Below are 17,454 nucleotides of genomic sequence, written 5' to 3'. Positions count from 1 at the left end.
TCCGGTACTCTTATCTTATTTAATACATGTTTCTGTAAAGTGTGTTGTAAGCACTATACGCAACTGCTATCTGCTGCCAGCTATCATCAGACAAACGCATATTTACAATATGAACCGCGTTCTGAGAAAACTGGGCTTAATGCATGTGCGTAAAGTGTCGTTACAGATTAGCCTGTGAAGTCCGCACAGGCAAATCAGGGACGACACTTTAAGCTTTTATGACATTTTTCGTTTAAATGAAGTCTCTTCTTAGCAAAAATCCAATTAAGGCGGAAAGTGTCGTCCCTGATTAATCTTGGACGACACTTTACGCACATGCATTATGCCCAGTTTTATCAGAACGCGACTCATATGTTATTGTTCAGTCTTTAACTACATAATAGTCTGGAAAACCTTCCCATGCCTTTTGTTTTGAAACATTCGATCAATGTATTTCGCTAAGTTTGGCATATACAATTCATTTATATTGACAGCTTAATGCATGTTTACGAAACAAAACTATGATCTGTTGATGATCAAGTCTGAACGTTCTGAAGCTATCACTGTTTGATTTATAGTTCAGGTACAATGTCAGAGAAGAAACACGTTAATATAATAGACCTGCAAAGCAGTTTTTACTGTATACAATCTAAACTGCAACAATAATAAAAGACTAAAGGGAAATTTTCACAACAGCTATAATAGTATACTCAATATTTGCATCAGGTGGAACACGTTTACTTTAACAATAAAATATTCGTAAGATATGTAACTTTAATCCTCTTTAACACTTCGATTATATTTCTTAATGAATAACAAGAAACAGTTATAAACACATAAATAACATTTTATAGCAAACCACAACTTTTAATACAGACATCATTTTCAATTAAAATTACAGCTTTCCCGCCGTTTGTAAAAGACAGCTCCAATTGCTTAGAAACTTTTGAATTTTGCATTCCAATGACGCGATGTATAAAAGTTAACTAAACATTCGCAACTGACATTTATATTAATCGACATTGAGCTTCCTGAACGAGGCAGCAGGTTCGTCACTCTGTTTGAGAAGGTCAACGTCGACGCCATATTTGTCGCTGGAGAGATCCTTGATGTAGGTGCAGAACTCCGGAGACTGCAGATCCGACAGCATGTCGTCTGAAACATGCGGTGATGGTGATTTTTATTTAATTTATAATTCTTAGTAGAATAAAACTTATTTTTTGTTTATTTCTCCATAAAATGTTTGTATGGTTCAAACTGTTATTAGTTTTTAGAATGACATAGCATCACAGTACTAAACAAAACAATGCGTTCTATATTGTCACGCACAATGGGGATCTTTTTATAATTGGACTCCTTTGATAAATTGTGAATCTTATATGGGCCTCGCCGAAACAAAACCTGCCTAAATGACGTTGATTATATATTTTGAATTCTTAGTACCAATGATTTGTTGACAGTTTCCTGGCGACGGTCCGTCGTAGTCGTCGGGGAGGTACTCCGTCGGCAGACAATCCATGCCCAACTCGTCGTACAATTTCGTCAAATTTCGACCGTGTAAATGCATCTGCAGCAAGTTTATTCATTTATAATTACTTAAGATGTTTCAATTTAGACATTTCTCAAGATATTTCTCAGAGGTGACACGATTTTGTGAAACACTTTGGGAGGCAAAATGTGTAGCGATGTAAAAATACAAAATGGTTTACCTTAAATCGTGAGCATACGTTCAGTAAGCGTACAAAAAGTAGAATAAAACGGCATTGTACTCTCTACATCAGAATGACAGCGAAAACTATTTAGCCCATATATCATATTAAAATTTCCGACGTAACAAACACTTAAAAAAACTTACATGAAATAATAGAAATTTCACAACAGCTGAGCAATTGAATTCCTACCCGATCTTTTGTCTTCTGCTTCAATAGGGGGCTAACTAGTGACCAGACGGCATCGAAGAGCGCCAACTCATTGTACAGATGGATCCCTTTTACCCGAGCAGGCAACGAGTTCTACACGCAAACATTTGCAATTATTTATATGTTTGCTTTATTAGATCGCCTTGCATGTTCATCGCATAGTAGGCAATTCGGTCACTAGCCTTAAATAAAAGACCGACGGGTGTTGACAATAATTTCTCATCTGATAATGGTTCTTGATTTGTGATTCCTTAACATTAAAATGGATTATAATAATAATAAAACTGTTGAAAACTATAGACCAATATTATTGATCAACCGCTTTACTGCGAAGGAGCCAATTATCTCTACCTTTATAATAATAGTTTGTTCTTTATATGTTACTTTGTTTGACAAAAAAAATCACCAACCATAATATAGATTATTTCAACTTGTCGTGTTTTACTTGGCAAAGGAATTAATACTTTGTGTTTTATTTCCTCTTGCAATATGCATCGGTAATTAATGTCAGCTAGAAGCATTTTACGTGAACATTTACAAATACACATATTTTGTTTGGTTCATAACATATTTTAATCTTAAACTTTTTGTCGATACTTAAGTCTTATCACAAACATACACGAATCATACACATCCCACTATTTAAACACACAATCAGTTTAAATTGTTTAACATAAATGCGGACAATTTTGAAAAGTGCACACCTGATAATAGTCCATAATCTTTTGTCCATACTCCTGGCCCAGCAAAGTCCTGAAGTGGCCAATGGTGAGGTCTGTGTTGTCAATGACGACACTTAGACCGTAGACTTGAACGGTTTCATCCCTGTTTAAGTGGTCGCACATGAGACAGATGGCCTTAAAGACGTTATCAATACCCCAAACCTTTTTAACGTGTGTCATGTCCAGTACACCTGTAAAATCCAAAACGGAATGCTGATAGCTTAATAATAGCACATCGATGCAAGAAGGGCTTTTGAGTGCCTTTCTGTGTCTAGCTCATCAGTGAAATTTAGATCTGTAGTTTGTTCGCTGAGGCATATACAGCACACCAATAACACATTTGGGCAATTTGGTCATGTCTCGCTTGCCATTGAAATATAAGTTTGCAATTACTATTGTCATTTATAGCACACCTGTTAAACGAATCTCTTTGGGGGTATTTGTGTAGACTTTGCATGTTTACTTCTACAGTAAAAGTAAGGTTTTTTGTTTTCCTTGTTATTTCTAGCTTACCAGTGACACACTGTCATTTTATAAGCTTGTTATGTTAAGCTTACCAGTGAAAAAAGAAAGGCTTTTTGCTTCACTTGTCAATTTAGTTATTCAAATCGAAAATCACGCTACTTTAAGGTAAAATCTTAATAAAATTATTGAAACATATTAACGAAACTTACTACTTAGATGCAAATTTGTTCATAAAGGAAGTCTAAACGTTTGATTCTGACGGCGTGGAACATCCAGATATATGTTCTGTTAATTACTCATTTTGGTAGCAGCCATGATTGTTAAATTTCAATGGCCGCTTAGTTTTGTTTTACATTCCTGTTTGTTTGGTTGTGCCAGATATGTATGCAGTAAATATACCACAAACTGAGGAAAAAATGGCGGCCGACAAGAACTTAACAGTTCCCCCGTGAAAGAAAGACATTAGAGTAAGTGTTGGCATGTGTTTTCCTTGCCTCTAAAACACATGTATATTGTACATCACATAATATCTAGGTAACAATCGAGAAACGGTTTTTATTAAAAGCGTAGCCATGTCTACGTCGCCAGTGGAAAAAGGCATTTGATAAGATCTGTAAAGTCTAGCTCATACTTGAAACAGAGGTATTTTTAGGCCTAATAAAATCTATCTCTTTAGTAAAACAAAGCTATTGTATGTGTGGATTAATCTTGAAACGAAGTAATTTTGCTAGCTCTGGTATGTCAAGCTCTCTGGTGAAACAAGGGCATTTTGTTAGCTTGTCATCTCTTTCTCTCCATAGAGACAAATGTATTATATAGTCTTTGTTCAGCCAACATCGCTTTTGAAACAAATGTATTTTCTTAGATATGAAATCTAGCACACGTGTATACCTCACCCGTTAAATAAAGGCATTTTCTGATGTCATATCTAGCACACAAGTGCGACAAACAATGTTAGTTCTGTCATATCTGTCGCGCCAGTGAAATCTTGGCACCTTATTCTCATTGTCACGCCTTCCACAACAAAAAAATAGAAGTAATTTAAATTAATAATGAGGACTGTTTTGTCATACTTAGCACATTAGTGAAATAAAGTTATTCGTTGGTCACGTCTATCTCTGGAATCTAACAAATGCATTTTGTTAGCGGTTTTACGTCCGGAACACTAAAACATTTTATGACCACACCCGTTGAGAACATACGAAGCTAGATAAAGAGATACAAATGTTTACCTTTGACTGGACTTGCACTAATGTATGACCGCGTTCCTGTCCACGATTAATACATTACAATCAAAGTGCTATTTAAAAAAAAACGTTTTTATTACGAACTTTTTGGATGATGTATTATTCACCATATATTTATGTACATGTACTAATTACAGATTTACCTATTACCTTTACGTTCGATGATCAAGCGCTGACCGTGTTTGTCCTTGGCCCTGGGAATCAAGTAGAATCTGAAATCGACAGTACCGAGGATTATCAATTTTACTGTTGTGTAAAACTGTCTGCCATAAAGGAAATATATTATACTATATATGTAAGTGTGTTTTAGAATCATGTATTATAAGACTCTTTCAACTGTGCTTTCAATTGGAAGAGTAACCTCATTTGGACAGTGTATTTATTACGAATGGTAATGCCATAGGGAAAATTATAAGAACATGTTGCACCACTGATCAACGTTGAAAAATAGCTGTTTCACGAAATGTTTAATAATACCTAGTTTATATTGAAAATCCATTAGGGATTCAATGTTTTTAATTTAAAAAACAAATACTTTAAAAGCAAATATTTAAATATATAATTAAATCTACCAAGACGCATAAACTCATTTGCCCATCGAATATAGGAGTTTTTTTCTCTCAAATAATCTACCAGGCAAAGTTACGATGTTATTATTTCATGTACATATATTATGTCATATACACTATATGAATAATCTCAGCTTTAGTTTTTACCCTGTTTTTATTATTTCAATGAGAGTCTTATCTGTCGGGTCGACATCACGGAACCAGGCGGGGGACTTTGTCTTCTGCTTCCAGTAGTTCTCTAAAGTCTGTCTTGCTGCAAGTTGGCTGAACTTCCGGGCACGCAGAAACCGTAATAGAAACCCGAAATCTATATAAAAAATGCGTTTGACTAAAATGCTCCTGACTAATTGCATTTAGACTGTAGGAATTAGCGTTTTAGCATATATTTATGAACCGACAGTAACATGTATTCAAACATGACACAAACTTAATCATGCATGTGTTACACAAAAATCGCAAGTTTGTGTATTATTTAAATATTTTTTTAAATATTTTATTGTAATATATAATTAAGCGATCCTATAAAACATTATTATTTCTAATATTTGTTTATTATGGTTATGTCTTTGTATTTATATTGTGGTGTTTATTTTAGATCTACATCTCCATATGAGACGGTTTGGAATTTCTTAAATGAAAACTTGAACAGCTAATCAGCGAACTATCAGAGACCTATGGAAACGCGAGAGGCCATACCGGTGGGTGCTCTGAGCCATTTCTGTTGTAGAACCCACCCTCTGAGGCTCTGTACTGCTAACGCCCGATCCTTGTCGTTTAACTCATTCAACTCTTCCTTCGCCTTCTTCTTCCCTACGTCATCAAGGGTGCTCAGAAATGTGACGTCATCTGGCCAAAGACAAAACATCAATCTTAAATAAATTTTAAACATCTTTAACTTTGCAAACAAAATAAATTTTAGCATTTTTAATTCTTTTTTAAAGGAGAATCACTTGAAAACCATAGTTTGTTAGCATTTAAAATGAATTGTAGATTTGTTTGCATGTCAATCATTACTTGATTTGGCACCGCACATATATATACCATGATATTTTTATTTGGACACTAGCAGTAGTTATCATTTTATTAATTATATTTTTTAATTTTGGTCGAAATAACGATTTTTATTAAAATCATACATTTTTATTAAGTGCATGTCGTTTAGTTTTCTTTTTGTATTGTTTTTTCTTTCGTTTGCTTAACCAAATCTGTTGCTTCCGATCATGTTGACTCCAGTCGCAACAGAACGATTCGGGACCTCAATGATTGGTTGCAAGTTAAACCGTTCTAAAAATGAAACCGGCTATCATACCGAAATGAAATCGATGCCCTGAACGACTGAAGTCATTTGTTATATTCATATATCCATATTTTATTAACAGAAATAAAAAGGTTTCAGTTGCTTTGATGTTTTGTTGTATTGGTTTTATTTTGCCAGTGCCTAGAAATTAATTTAGCATGGTTTAATATAGAAAATGACGTAGTCATTGAATTATTTGATTGGTTTAGTGGATTATAATTATTTGCGTGACATAAATTCGTGCGGAATGACGTAAGGGGGAAATCTTTTATAGATAATTTCATTGGAACAAAAAATGAGTATGTTTTCTTTTGAATGTAAATTAAATGTTTTTTTCCATACGTTATTTTCTTTGCAGATATCCAAAACTGGTTACTAACTAGATGGATCTAACAGAACATTTTGTTGTTTAAGATGTCGACCAAGTCCTTGTTTGAAGGTCAAATTTTCGGTATCTATTTCTATATACACTCGCAAAACTGTTCACTCGGTTAACGGGTGTTCAAATTACCTTGCATACATAAATATATATAATGCATTCAATTATTCGTACCTAATCCATGATACTGAACACATTTGACTGAGGTTTGTCGCTCATCCCCCGTGATATCATGTAGGAACAGTATTTAATGTTAACAGCATTACACGGTTGCCATGAACAACCAGGGTTAAATACCAGTGTATGTGATAAAATAAATGTATTTGCATAAAAACAGTCGCCAAGGCACATATACTTAAGTATCCTTTGTTTCATAAGCTTTTGTGTCAGCTTTTTATAAATTTTATTAGTTTTCGTAACACACGTACAATCCGTAACACAACACGTGTTTTGTTGAGCAGCATTTATCTCGCCAAATATTGTTTAACTAGTGTTGGAATAGAAATATTAAATTGCGCCCTTTCCTCGTTGTCCTACGACACACTCAATGTCGCGTAACGACCATATGGAGTACTTTTTAAATCTATTTTTTTATTCAGTTTGAGGTTTAACGTGAGATAGGTGACTCAACAGAAATAAACACTGTATGCATTCATTTTATAAAAACAGGACATAAGTTGCATACAGACCCATCCCGTTGTGCCCCAAATGTGTCGTAGGTTTAAGTGTACCCAATCGCTTTATAAAATTCATTGATGTAGACTTATATACCAGAGGGGGTAATCACGTGATGGTCAATATCGCCGTTTTATACCCTTAATTACTTGTATTAATTTGTTAATGCCGCTAAATTTCCAGGCATATCAGCAAGATAGTTGCTTGAGATTATTTCGTATTTTTCTTTCGCTCTATATTTCGACTTTACTCTCTTACTAAATTACTGCTCCATTAAGAACATTTGCGGTGAGTTAAGTTGAGATTTAAAACGAATTTTAATACGAAATAAACGCTTATAGCTTTTTTACTGAAATGGCTAGAAAGTGAGCGTCCTTTAAAAACTAAACAAAAGTAATAAAGGGTATAAAACGGCGAAAAATAACTGTCTCGGCATGAACGTCGCCATCTTGATTATTACGTGATTATCCCCTCTGTTTACGTGTAAATTCAAAATCATGCACTTTAATTTAATCATATTCAAATACACAACATGCAAAGAGAGTTTTTGTAAAATACATGCTATGTAACTTATCGCATTCTGCATTCGGCCCTATCTACGGTCTCAGTTAGATATCGTAAAATATTAAGTTCGTTGTTATGTGCGAAGATCACTGGACTTTAATGCGTTTAAACGTTGCCATATATATAAAAAATCAAAAGTTTAACATGATCAATTAAGATAAAAGGGACCGAGGCGCATGTCCATAATTTCAATCAGAAAGTGTTGTATGTAAACACATCCCATTTAAGTTTAAGGGGTTAACGACATATCACTGGTTCGAGGAAACGGGCACATAGACTTTCCCAGATTACATCAAAAATACATTATTAGTGATTGATTATTAAGTTATCACACGATCGCTTTATGATGGTTGTTTTGTTTCGTTTTGTAAATGCTCATGTTCAAATGTATGTTAATAATATATTATAAATTATAAATTCAAATTAAGTATTATATTAACAAAACAACAACACAAAATCATACGTAACAATAGCTTTTATCACCGACCCCTATCTTCCAAATGGATGAACATTAAATATCAGTTAAATATTACCTTTAACCAATACGAATGTTCGTGTAAATGTTTTATATATGGTGGAAAACTATCTTTAATGATCACATTAATTTAGAAAATCCACGGTTAAATATATGCCGTATGTTCATGGTTCTGATGGTGCTTGTATCGAATCAGCCTCTGGATTGGTCTCATAGTGTTGTTATGAGAAATTTTCGTGTGAAATAAGCATGTTTCAGCAAACAAAAGTAAGTATTGTTAATGGCGGTGCTAATATTGATTTCCGCATTTTCTTTATATTAAATACATTTATAATTAAAATCAATAAATACATGAATAAATACAAAAATAACTAAATAAACACATACATAAAACATATTTGTTCTTACCTTGTTCTTCTGCCATGCTTTTTCAACTTAAAATGACAGGTCTTTTGATATAACTCCGAATCAACGTTATCAGTTGCACTTCAAATGTTAAACCGAAACAAGAATCGGAAAATAAACCTATCGTACGGAATCCGGATAGTGTCATCTATAATCTCGGCCTTTTTACATCAAGGGCGACACTAGACACACGAAGCGATACTTGATCTTTTTCTTTACAGTCGCGGCGACACACGATATTTTTCTTGACAGTCGCAGCGACGCACAATATATTTAACTCGATATATCGCCCTTGTGTAGGTAGCCCAAAAGTCGATATATCGAGTTAAATATATCGTGCGTCGCTTCGACTGTCAAGAAAAATATCGTGTGTCGCCGCGACTGTCAAGACAAATATCAAGTATCGCTTCGTGTGTCTAATGTCGCGTTCAAAGGGCGACACCAACACACGATATTTTGCGCGACAGTCGCAGCGACGCACGATATATTTAGCTCGATATATCGACTTTTATTTTTCAAATATCGCCCATGTTATCCGAATCACTAAACGCACGAAGCGATACTCGATATTTTGCGCGACAGTCGCGTTCAAATATCCCTGTAATAATATCGCCTGTCCACTGTCAGGTTTTTAAACGGTGTTACAGTAATTTTTAACCTTTTATTATTAATATTGCTGCCATCGACACACTTATAAAAGATTATTCTAGCATTAGTAAACCGAGTACAGATACGATATATTTAACTCGATATATCGACTTTTGGGCTAACTACACAAGGGCGATATATCGAGTTAAATATATCGTGCGTCGCTGCGACTGTCATGAAAAATATTGTGTGTCGCCGCGACTGTAAAGAAAAAGATCAAGTATCGCCGCGACTGTCAAGAAAAAGATCAAGTATCGCTTCGTGTGTCTAGTGTCGCCCTTGATGAAAGAAGGGCGATATTATAGATGGCACTATCCGGATTCCATACTAACGCACACAAGACCTTCAAAACAACCATCGACAGTCCAAAGTTAATACCATTTAACTCATGTATATAGACATTCCATCTTGTAGATGTTGTAATATTCAAACTTAAGTAATTAATCGAAACGTGATCAATTCCAGGTAAAAGCACTAACTGCTAGCACAGCGTTAAAGTCCTTAAATCGCAATAACGATATTAAAATCTTGCAACATCAATACCAATATAAATGAACGCTTATAACGTCAAATTGTGTTATAATTTGTTTTAAGGCAACTTCTAGTTTAAACTGAATTTGAGTGGGTAAATAAAAAATGATATATTTTTTAAATAGCCGATTGTTACAAATATCAAATTTAACAAATAAGCCTGACCAAGATCATTAAAGGCAAGCTTGTCTAAAATTTAATCAATAACTTAGTTTTGAACAATGTACATAAGCATTTAACTCACACATTTTTTGTATTGTTTATATTACATTCCAACCATATTTATCTCCGTACAGTTACATGTTCTATGAAAAATATACCAAGTTCAATTGATAATTAAAAATAAAATGCACAATTCTTATTTAATTGTTATTTGCATCGGTCGAAAAGAATAGAAGGGATTCTCGTAAACAAAAGATAAAATTGTTCGGCCTTTCAGTGTTTACTACCAAACAAGTTGTGTTAAATATCTTGCGCGTGAATGCACATGGTTAATCAACGCTAACTTGAACGTAATAACGTATAGAGTTCAGTCAACTGTATTAAGTACAACACGCATTGGAAATGAAAACAAGTTGCATACATATATGATTTAGTTTTGATTCATGCATTTATAATATCGAGTATATTCTGAATCGTATAATAATACATTTAGCTTAAACCTTAATTGTAAAATCATTTTTGATAAAGGACTGATATATGAGAGTGGTTTTTAAAGGGACCGTCAACCGCGATTGACGAAAAAAAGAAAATTTCTAAAATACCGTATTTATTTACAATTATTAGTTTATATTGATTAAAATATCTCGACTGGTATGTAACATTATAGCTGTACATGAAATACTTTGCTTATGAAATTCTCAATACTATATGAAAAGCTTTGTAAGAATGTACTGTATTGTTTACATATGTATGTAATATTCTACAGAAAAAAAATTTTGCACACACAAAAATAATTATAATGAAATAATTACTAGGTCAAACGCTAATCAAATCGGTTTGTTATAGTTGTTGTTTTAGTAGTAAACGTCGCCTAAAATAAACGTTATATTTTAATAAGAAGTAGAAGCATACAATTGCCATTTTATTCTTGATGGTTTAGTTTTATCGTTTGAATAAGCATTGCAAAACCGTGCATTATTATGGTATAGTACGGTCCAGTGAGAGAATACTATTTGATGTGCGATGCTTTGAAGTGGCGGCAGAACTCATTGGCACTGTTACTTCCCCCGAATTTTATTAGCCCCTGTGCGGTTATAATGGCCATATATCAAGCCTTGGCATGTTGGCACTGTAAAATTGTGTTAAGCGATTAATTGTGATGTCTTTTAATAACATACATCAATTACTGACATATAATTTGTTGACTTTAATTATTGTTGGTTGTTCGCTTGTGATCAACTAAGGAAAAGAGCAAGTTTTGCAATCCAGTTTTGATCATTACCCTTAATCTTATCACTGCCCGCAGCCTGCATACGCGCCGAGAAATAAATCGCGGCGTGGTTTCAGCTCTTGAACTACAATCATTTACAAATTTAAACATAATACGAATGTCGCGTTAAATGAAATGATTTTGTAAGGATCATTTATATACAAAGTAAAAAAACACAATTGTTTAGCTATACGTGTCGCGGAAGAGTAAGTTTATGAATGATTAAAATTGTCCACTTCGTGCTACGTCTGGCAAATGGTATTTTTTCCGCAGCACAGTTCATTACACATCTGAGGCTATTCGTAGATGACTTTTGCGTAACCTCTTCGATAGCGCTTGACTGATTTCTGGTAGTACAGCGGTTGGGGGAAGAGGGGATCTGATATGACTGGGAAATGTTCGGAGGTTCGCAATAGACTGATCCCGGAATTCGCTCGAGTTTAGAAAACCCACTTATCACCCCGGTACAAACAACGCCGGTCCATTATATCAACCAATGCTTGATTTAAATAAAAGCGTTTGATACGGTGGGTGTTTTTGAAAGTATTATAAACACACACACAGCTTTCTGATCAAAGGGAGAAAAACGTCACAACTCAATACCATTTTAAAAAGTGATCAATAGAACCATTATTTCATTATGCAAAGCAAAACATATGTTAAAAGGAAAATGTTTGATTGTAATATGCATATAAATTCTATTTCATTATGTTTCATAATGATACGCAATACGATCTTAATTCAGAAAAATCGTGACAATCGGAAGTAAATTATCCATATTCGCATATCACACATTTCATGCGGTGAATATGCGACTAACAAGTGATAACAACAACAACAATTTCAACCTTTTTGTAAAGTAAATTAAAAAAAAACACGCAATTTTAGTACTCATATTGGTGACGGGGTGGGGGTAGAGAAGTTACACGTTAATGTAAGTACATGAACATTATTAAAGATGAAATGAAAATAAATTAAATGAAGCATTTAATTTCTTGCGAAAAATATTTTAAAGAAAATTAATATGGTTTGCTTGAACACGCAGTTTTCTTTCCAAACATTTAAATCACACTTTCATAGCCGCGTCATGCGAAAATGGGTCTTATGGTCTTTCGGCCAGCGTAGCTCAAGTTTTAACGTGGTTTGCTTGAGAATTTATTACAATGCTGGTTAATACCAATACATTTATTATTATAAGTATGTTGTGGTAGATTCTTTTTTAGACTCAAACCAAGCGCCGGGTGAACATACATACGATAGTAAACATCACCCTTAAGACTCAACCTGCATTCACACAAAGAAAGGATCAACTACGCTTCCTTAGTTTAGTTCATAAGTTCCCGGCTTCTGGATACGTTAAGTTTCCTTGGTTGGTTATTAATAGAAGTTTACAAAGGCTTCATAGAAGTTTTTGCGAATAATACGTCTCGCGTAAGTGTATACTCTTGCATAATACAAATACGACGCCATAGTCGCATGGAGTTCACCAATAACTACAGGTATAATATAGACAACGACAAAATGCGTTATAATCGCTTGAAATTAATATAAAAAAAACTAAATATAATAAGAAATATCGTTAAAAAATATATTCGGCAAACATGCTGAAGTTAAACAATTGTGTGTTGTTGTTTTTTCACTTGTTAGCAGGGACCGAAACTTAGCTCGCATACTCGCAAAATGCGAGCGAGATTTATGGATAGCGAGTTGCAAAATATAAAGCTTGCAATTTTCTGCGAGTAGAAATTTCAGATTTCTCAAACCTGTTTTTCCATAAATCCTTTTAGTATTAAGAGATAATTACTTTCTATGAGTTTCATCACGACTCCCATTTTCAAGATCAAAATCTTGCTTAAATTAAACGATTAAAGTGTTTAGAATTGCATAAACACATTAGGCCGCCATTGTTGTTGTTGTAAGATTCAAAGGAAACTACTCTGGTACGAGCTATGGTTCGATAGGCGCTTGTGGCTAATAAGCGTTTCGGTGATCGCGACTCTCTTAAAATCTCTCCGTCTGCACGATCAAAAACGTTCATCAATCATGGACACATTTCTGAAGAGGCCGACGTCCGAGGACGCTGAGACAGCAAAGAAACTTAAATCTAACAAAAAACGGAGAAAGCCAAGCCGACAGCAGCTCTCAAAAGTTAAAAAATGGATGACTGAATTTAACATCAATCTAGATTATGTTGGTGACAGTGACAATGATTTGGCTTTTTTTAAAGCAGCCAACATATAATGCACAAGTTTAAGCAATATGGGACAATAAATTTATTGTTTTAAATAAAACATATATAATTCCCCAATTTCGAGCAAGTTTTTCAATTGCAAGTGAAAAAAAAAATTAACTTGCAAAAAAAATGCAAGTGCCTTAATAGGTTAAATTCGGTCCCTGGTTAGTCGCATACTCACCGCATGAAATGTGTCCTATTAGAGTCAAACAGCACATTAGTGTCAGTAGATTACAAATTATGGTACGGGAGTTCACATCATATGTGTCCTCACATGGCTTATTATGAGTTTATTTCCCCACCATCGAAATATATCGTGGGTTAATATGTAACACACAGTTTTCTTTCGAAACATTCAAATCATACTTTCATAACCGCCTCATGCGAACATGGGTCCTACTGCGTTTCGGCCGTCGTAGCTCAAGCACAGCCTGTGCATCTGCGTAGTCTGGTCAGAGGCGATGCGTTCCGCTACGAAATCACTCAATGTTTTATGTTCTCATTATCAATCTTCTTACCAGACTGAGAATACTTGTGGGTGAACTATAGCTATGATGGGCGCATATGGCATAAGACCAATTTTCACATGACGCGGATCTTTTAAAATCTACTTACGTTGTAAATGTTATATTTTAGCATAATGCATTTCGATATAAAATTGAATTCAAAAAAAGCAAATACAGCAAACATGACAAATAAGGGTGCCTATTCAGGCCTTCATGTTCGATTTTCAGACAATACGTGCTGACCGAGTACGACAAACATTTGTGGTTAGATAACGTGACACTATACGATTTCGGTCGGGTTTTTTCTCAGTTTAAACGCAAAACTGTGTTTATCGATAGTAAATTATGTCTTCCTCTGACGATTTAGTGACCGATTACAGACCCTGAAACTCTGCGAGATGAATTTTAACGCGTAAGTGTAACAGGGCCACAATTTGTGTCTATGTGTCGTTTGAACATGCAGAGAGTAGTCCGGAATTCCGTACATTGAACAGTGTTACATCCTGTATGTATTGATTCGTGCCTGCTGGCATTATGTATAGGTCACCTAAGGTGAAAAGCTATGAAAAACAGCCAGGCCAAAAAAGCGCATGAGTGTTCTTTACCGATGTTAAGATCAGAGACTGGTTGACACCGTGTGAACTACTAGGGTAACAAGTAATGCATGAACAACAGTATGGGTCAACGACGCTGTCTTTATGACTACCTAATTCGTGAGTAAAAAGAACTGCTCACATATTTTTTTCATCAATTATCTAATTGTTTATTTTGAACTGTGGTGTCAAAAGTTTTGAAAAGGGAATTTCCATCATGAAATTATATTCTTAGTGTGATAGGTATTCGACATTCCCACAATATTTATTTAATATAATGGTGATCGCACATTTTATTTGATTTTAACTGGTTCTCATTATCATGCTGTTGTTATTTTGTTTAAGTTATCCCTATAACATAAATATGATGATAAACAGTGCACGCTCATCTCAACCTGTGCGTTAAGACACACTCTTTATAAATCTGAATGGGTTGTGTTGCTTTGAAACTTGCGATTTAAAAAGCTATAAGATAATTTTTTTAAATGAGTTGCATCTAAGATCATGCAATAGCGAACAGCTTCAGGGCTTTCTGCGCTTTGATATTTCTTTTGCAACCGCTTTCGGAAATGTGTCTTGTTATTAAATTGTTCCTCCGATTTATATATATATATATATATATATATATATATATATATATATATATATATATATATATATATATATATATATATATATATATATATATATATATATATATATATATATATATATATGATTTTGATATAAAATCGAGTTGTTTCCATAAGTCACAAAAATGAAGTATGTGTGGTTTACAATAAAATATTCGTTTCCAAAATTGTGGGATTACAAATGCACCCCGCAACAAGGTTCTCTTATTGGAAAATACTCCTTAACTGGCTAATCTCTTAGAATATGACTATTACTATAACCATATATAACTATATATATGAAACAGGACTTTTCGAACGATTATTTAATACATGTAATGGCGTGTGTTTCAGTGCCAACAGTTACGTAATGTTGATTTTTGACAGCGCATGATGCGAATGGAATATATAATGCGGAAAATTGTACGAAAGATGTATACTTACCAGATTTTTTCCAGTTGACTACGACCATTGTAGATATTTAACAAGAAACTTACACTTAAATAATTCATGTAAACGAATGAGTAGAGGGAAGCAACCAACATCTTGTTTTGAATGTAAAAGAATGAGTAGAGGGAAGCAACCCACATCTAATTTTGAGATATTGATTACCAAGTTTTAAATTTCTTTTATAAAATAAAACAAACCATATTAACCAATTGAACATGATCCGCTTATAAATCAACTTCGACGAAACAAGTAGTTTAGATTTAATCGGCATTTACCAACATAAAAGTGACATAACGGAAAAGGCATTTGATCGGCTTTTGGTTACCAGCCGTTTATGTTTCAAGTTAGTGGAATACGTAATGACCGTGCTATATCTTTGCATCTTCTCAATGGAACTCAACATATGCATAACGTGTGTAAGCTTTAGTTACCAAGTAAACTAATATTGTTGTCGGAGCGGTTTCTTATTTTTTTTATCTTGAAAATGATTATGGAGGCTTCAGTACCATCAAGGGTACGGCACTTGTATTGGAATTGGAGTATTTCAATGATGTTATTCTCTGCAAGTAATGTCAATAAAAATATCAAATTTAAATAATCATGCTGCTCAATAAATAATGTATAAAATGCAATGCAACGAGAGTTTGCAATATTTGAACGATATAACATCGTCAAAACATGTTGATAAATCCTAAACGACATTTTCTAACGCGAAGGAATTTCACATTGAAAATAAATTTCCCAAATAACACCGTGTCATTTGACACTTGGTCAAAGCATATGTAGCCGATGAACCATTTAAATTGTCTATATAATACACGATTATATATATATATAATATATATATGCGATTGAAAAAAAACTCGTATATAGGGCTATGGATAGACATAAACGAACAAAAAACTCGCCTTTAATTTATAAATTGCTTTCCGTTAACGTTAATGAAACATTCAAATTTCAATACTTATGTTTTTACCAGGAATTAGTAACTTGTTCCAATGAGTGTAGATAACTTACTCGTTTACACGACGCATAATCCAAAAAAAAGCGTTTAGTGCCCAATATACGTAATGCAAAAAATGTAAGCCTCTATTGAAAAAATCGTTGCGTTCAGGAATTCTGATAGATAAAAAGTTAAACCAATTGATTCCTGCATGTTCAGCATAACCGCTCGTCCATTCGGTAATGTACAACTTAACTTCATTTTACGTTTTATTTGATCTGTCCAGCTGCAACCAGCAATTCTAATGCAAACATAATATTATAATAACCACGTTATGCCTCCGTATTTCATACACGCCAAATAGTTCTTCTAGTTTCTTAGTTTGATGATTTATCATTTAAAAAGGGTATTTTAATATTATGTTTTTGTGTATTTTAACTTTTTTCACTATTTATTGATAAAGGGATGTTATAAGTAACGAGTGCGATATTTTATTAGATTAATTAATATTTTTTTCTTCGCAACCTATGCTTTTCATTGCATTATACAAATGTATTAACTGGACAACCATTGCGAACATTGTGTTAATATGTTTATACACAATTTGTTGTTTTATTTACTTATAAGTCGTCATATTAATTTGCTTTTGTGTATATATCTTTTAATGATCATACTTTGAACATCGTATTACTTGTATCTGCACATTTAAACGCACTTGTATTATACTGCCAAAATATTTGTCGGGAGTAATATTCTTGATCATTCTGTTACCTTGTCAAAAATACGCAATAATGTATAATTCCTTTAAAAA

At 33.8% G+C, this 17,454-nt stretch overlaps 1 protein-coding gene across 2 annotated transcripts; it reads right to left on the bottom strand.

Annotated features, from left to right (window-relative positions):
• Positions 1-590: 590 nt before the first annotated feature.
• Positions 591-8,862, bottom strand: LOC127841158 (alpha-tocopherol transfer protein-like). Of its 2 annotated transcripts, none has more exons than XM_052369777.1 (8): positions 8,700-8,862; positions 5,574-5,747; positions 5,049-5,208; positions 4,483-4,544; positions 2,603-2,811; positions 1,881-1,991; positions 1,423-1,546; positions 591-1,134 (listed from the first exon to the last, which is right to left on the bottom strand). In XM_052369777.1, the coding sequence occupies exons 1-8, from the start codon at positions 8,713-8,715 to the stop codon at positions 992-994; spliced, it is 999 nt and encodes a 332-aa protein (XP_052225737.1). In that variant the 5' UTR covers positions 8,716-8,862; the 3' UTR covers positions 591-991. The 2 variants fall into 2 exon arrangements, with proteins under 2 accessions (XP_052225737.1, XP_052225739.1); XM_052369779.1 differs by having other exon boundaries at positions 5,598-5,747.
• Between the last annotated feature and the right edge of the window lie 8,592 nt (positions 8,863-17,454).

The sequence above is a fragment of the Dreissena polymorpha genome, chromosome 8, assembly GCF_020536995.1.
Source record: "Dreissena polymorpha isolate Duluth1 chromosome 8, UMN_Dpol_1.0, whole genome shotgun sequence".
NCBI classification, from domain to species: Eukaryota; Metazoa; Mollusca; class Bivalvia; order Myida; family Dreissenidae; genus Dreissena; species Dreissena polymorpha.
Note: the sequence above shows the minus strand (reverse complement) of the source record. Positions and strands in the feature narration are given on the sequence as shown.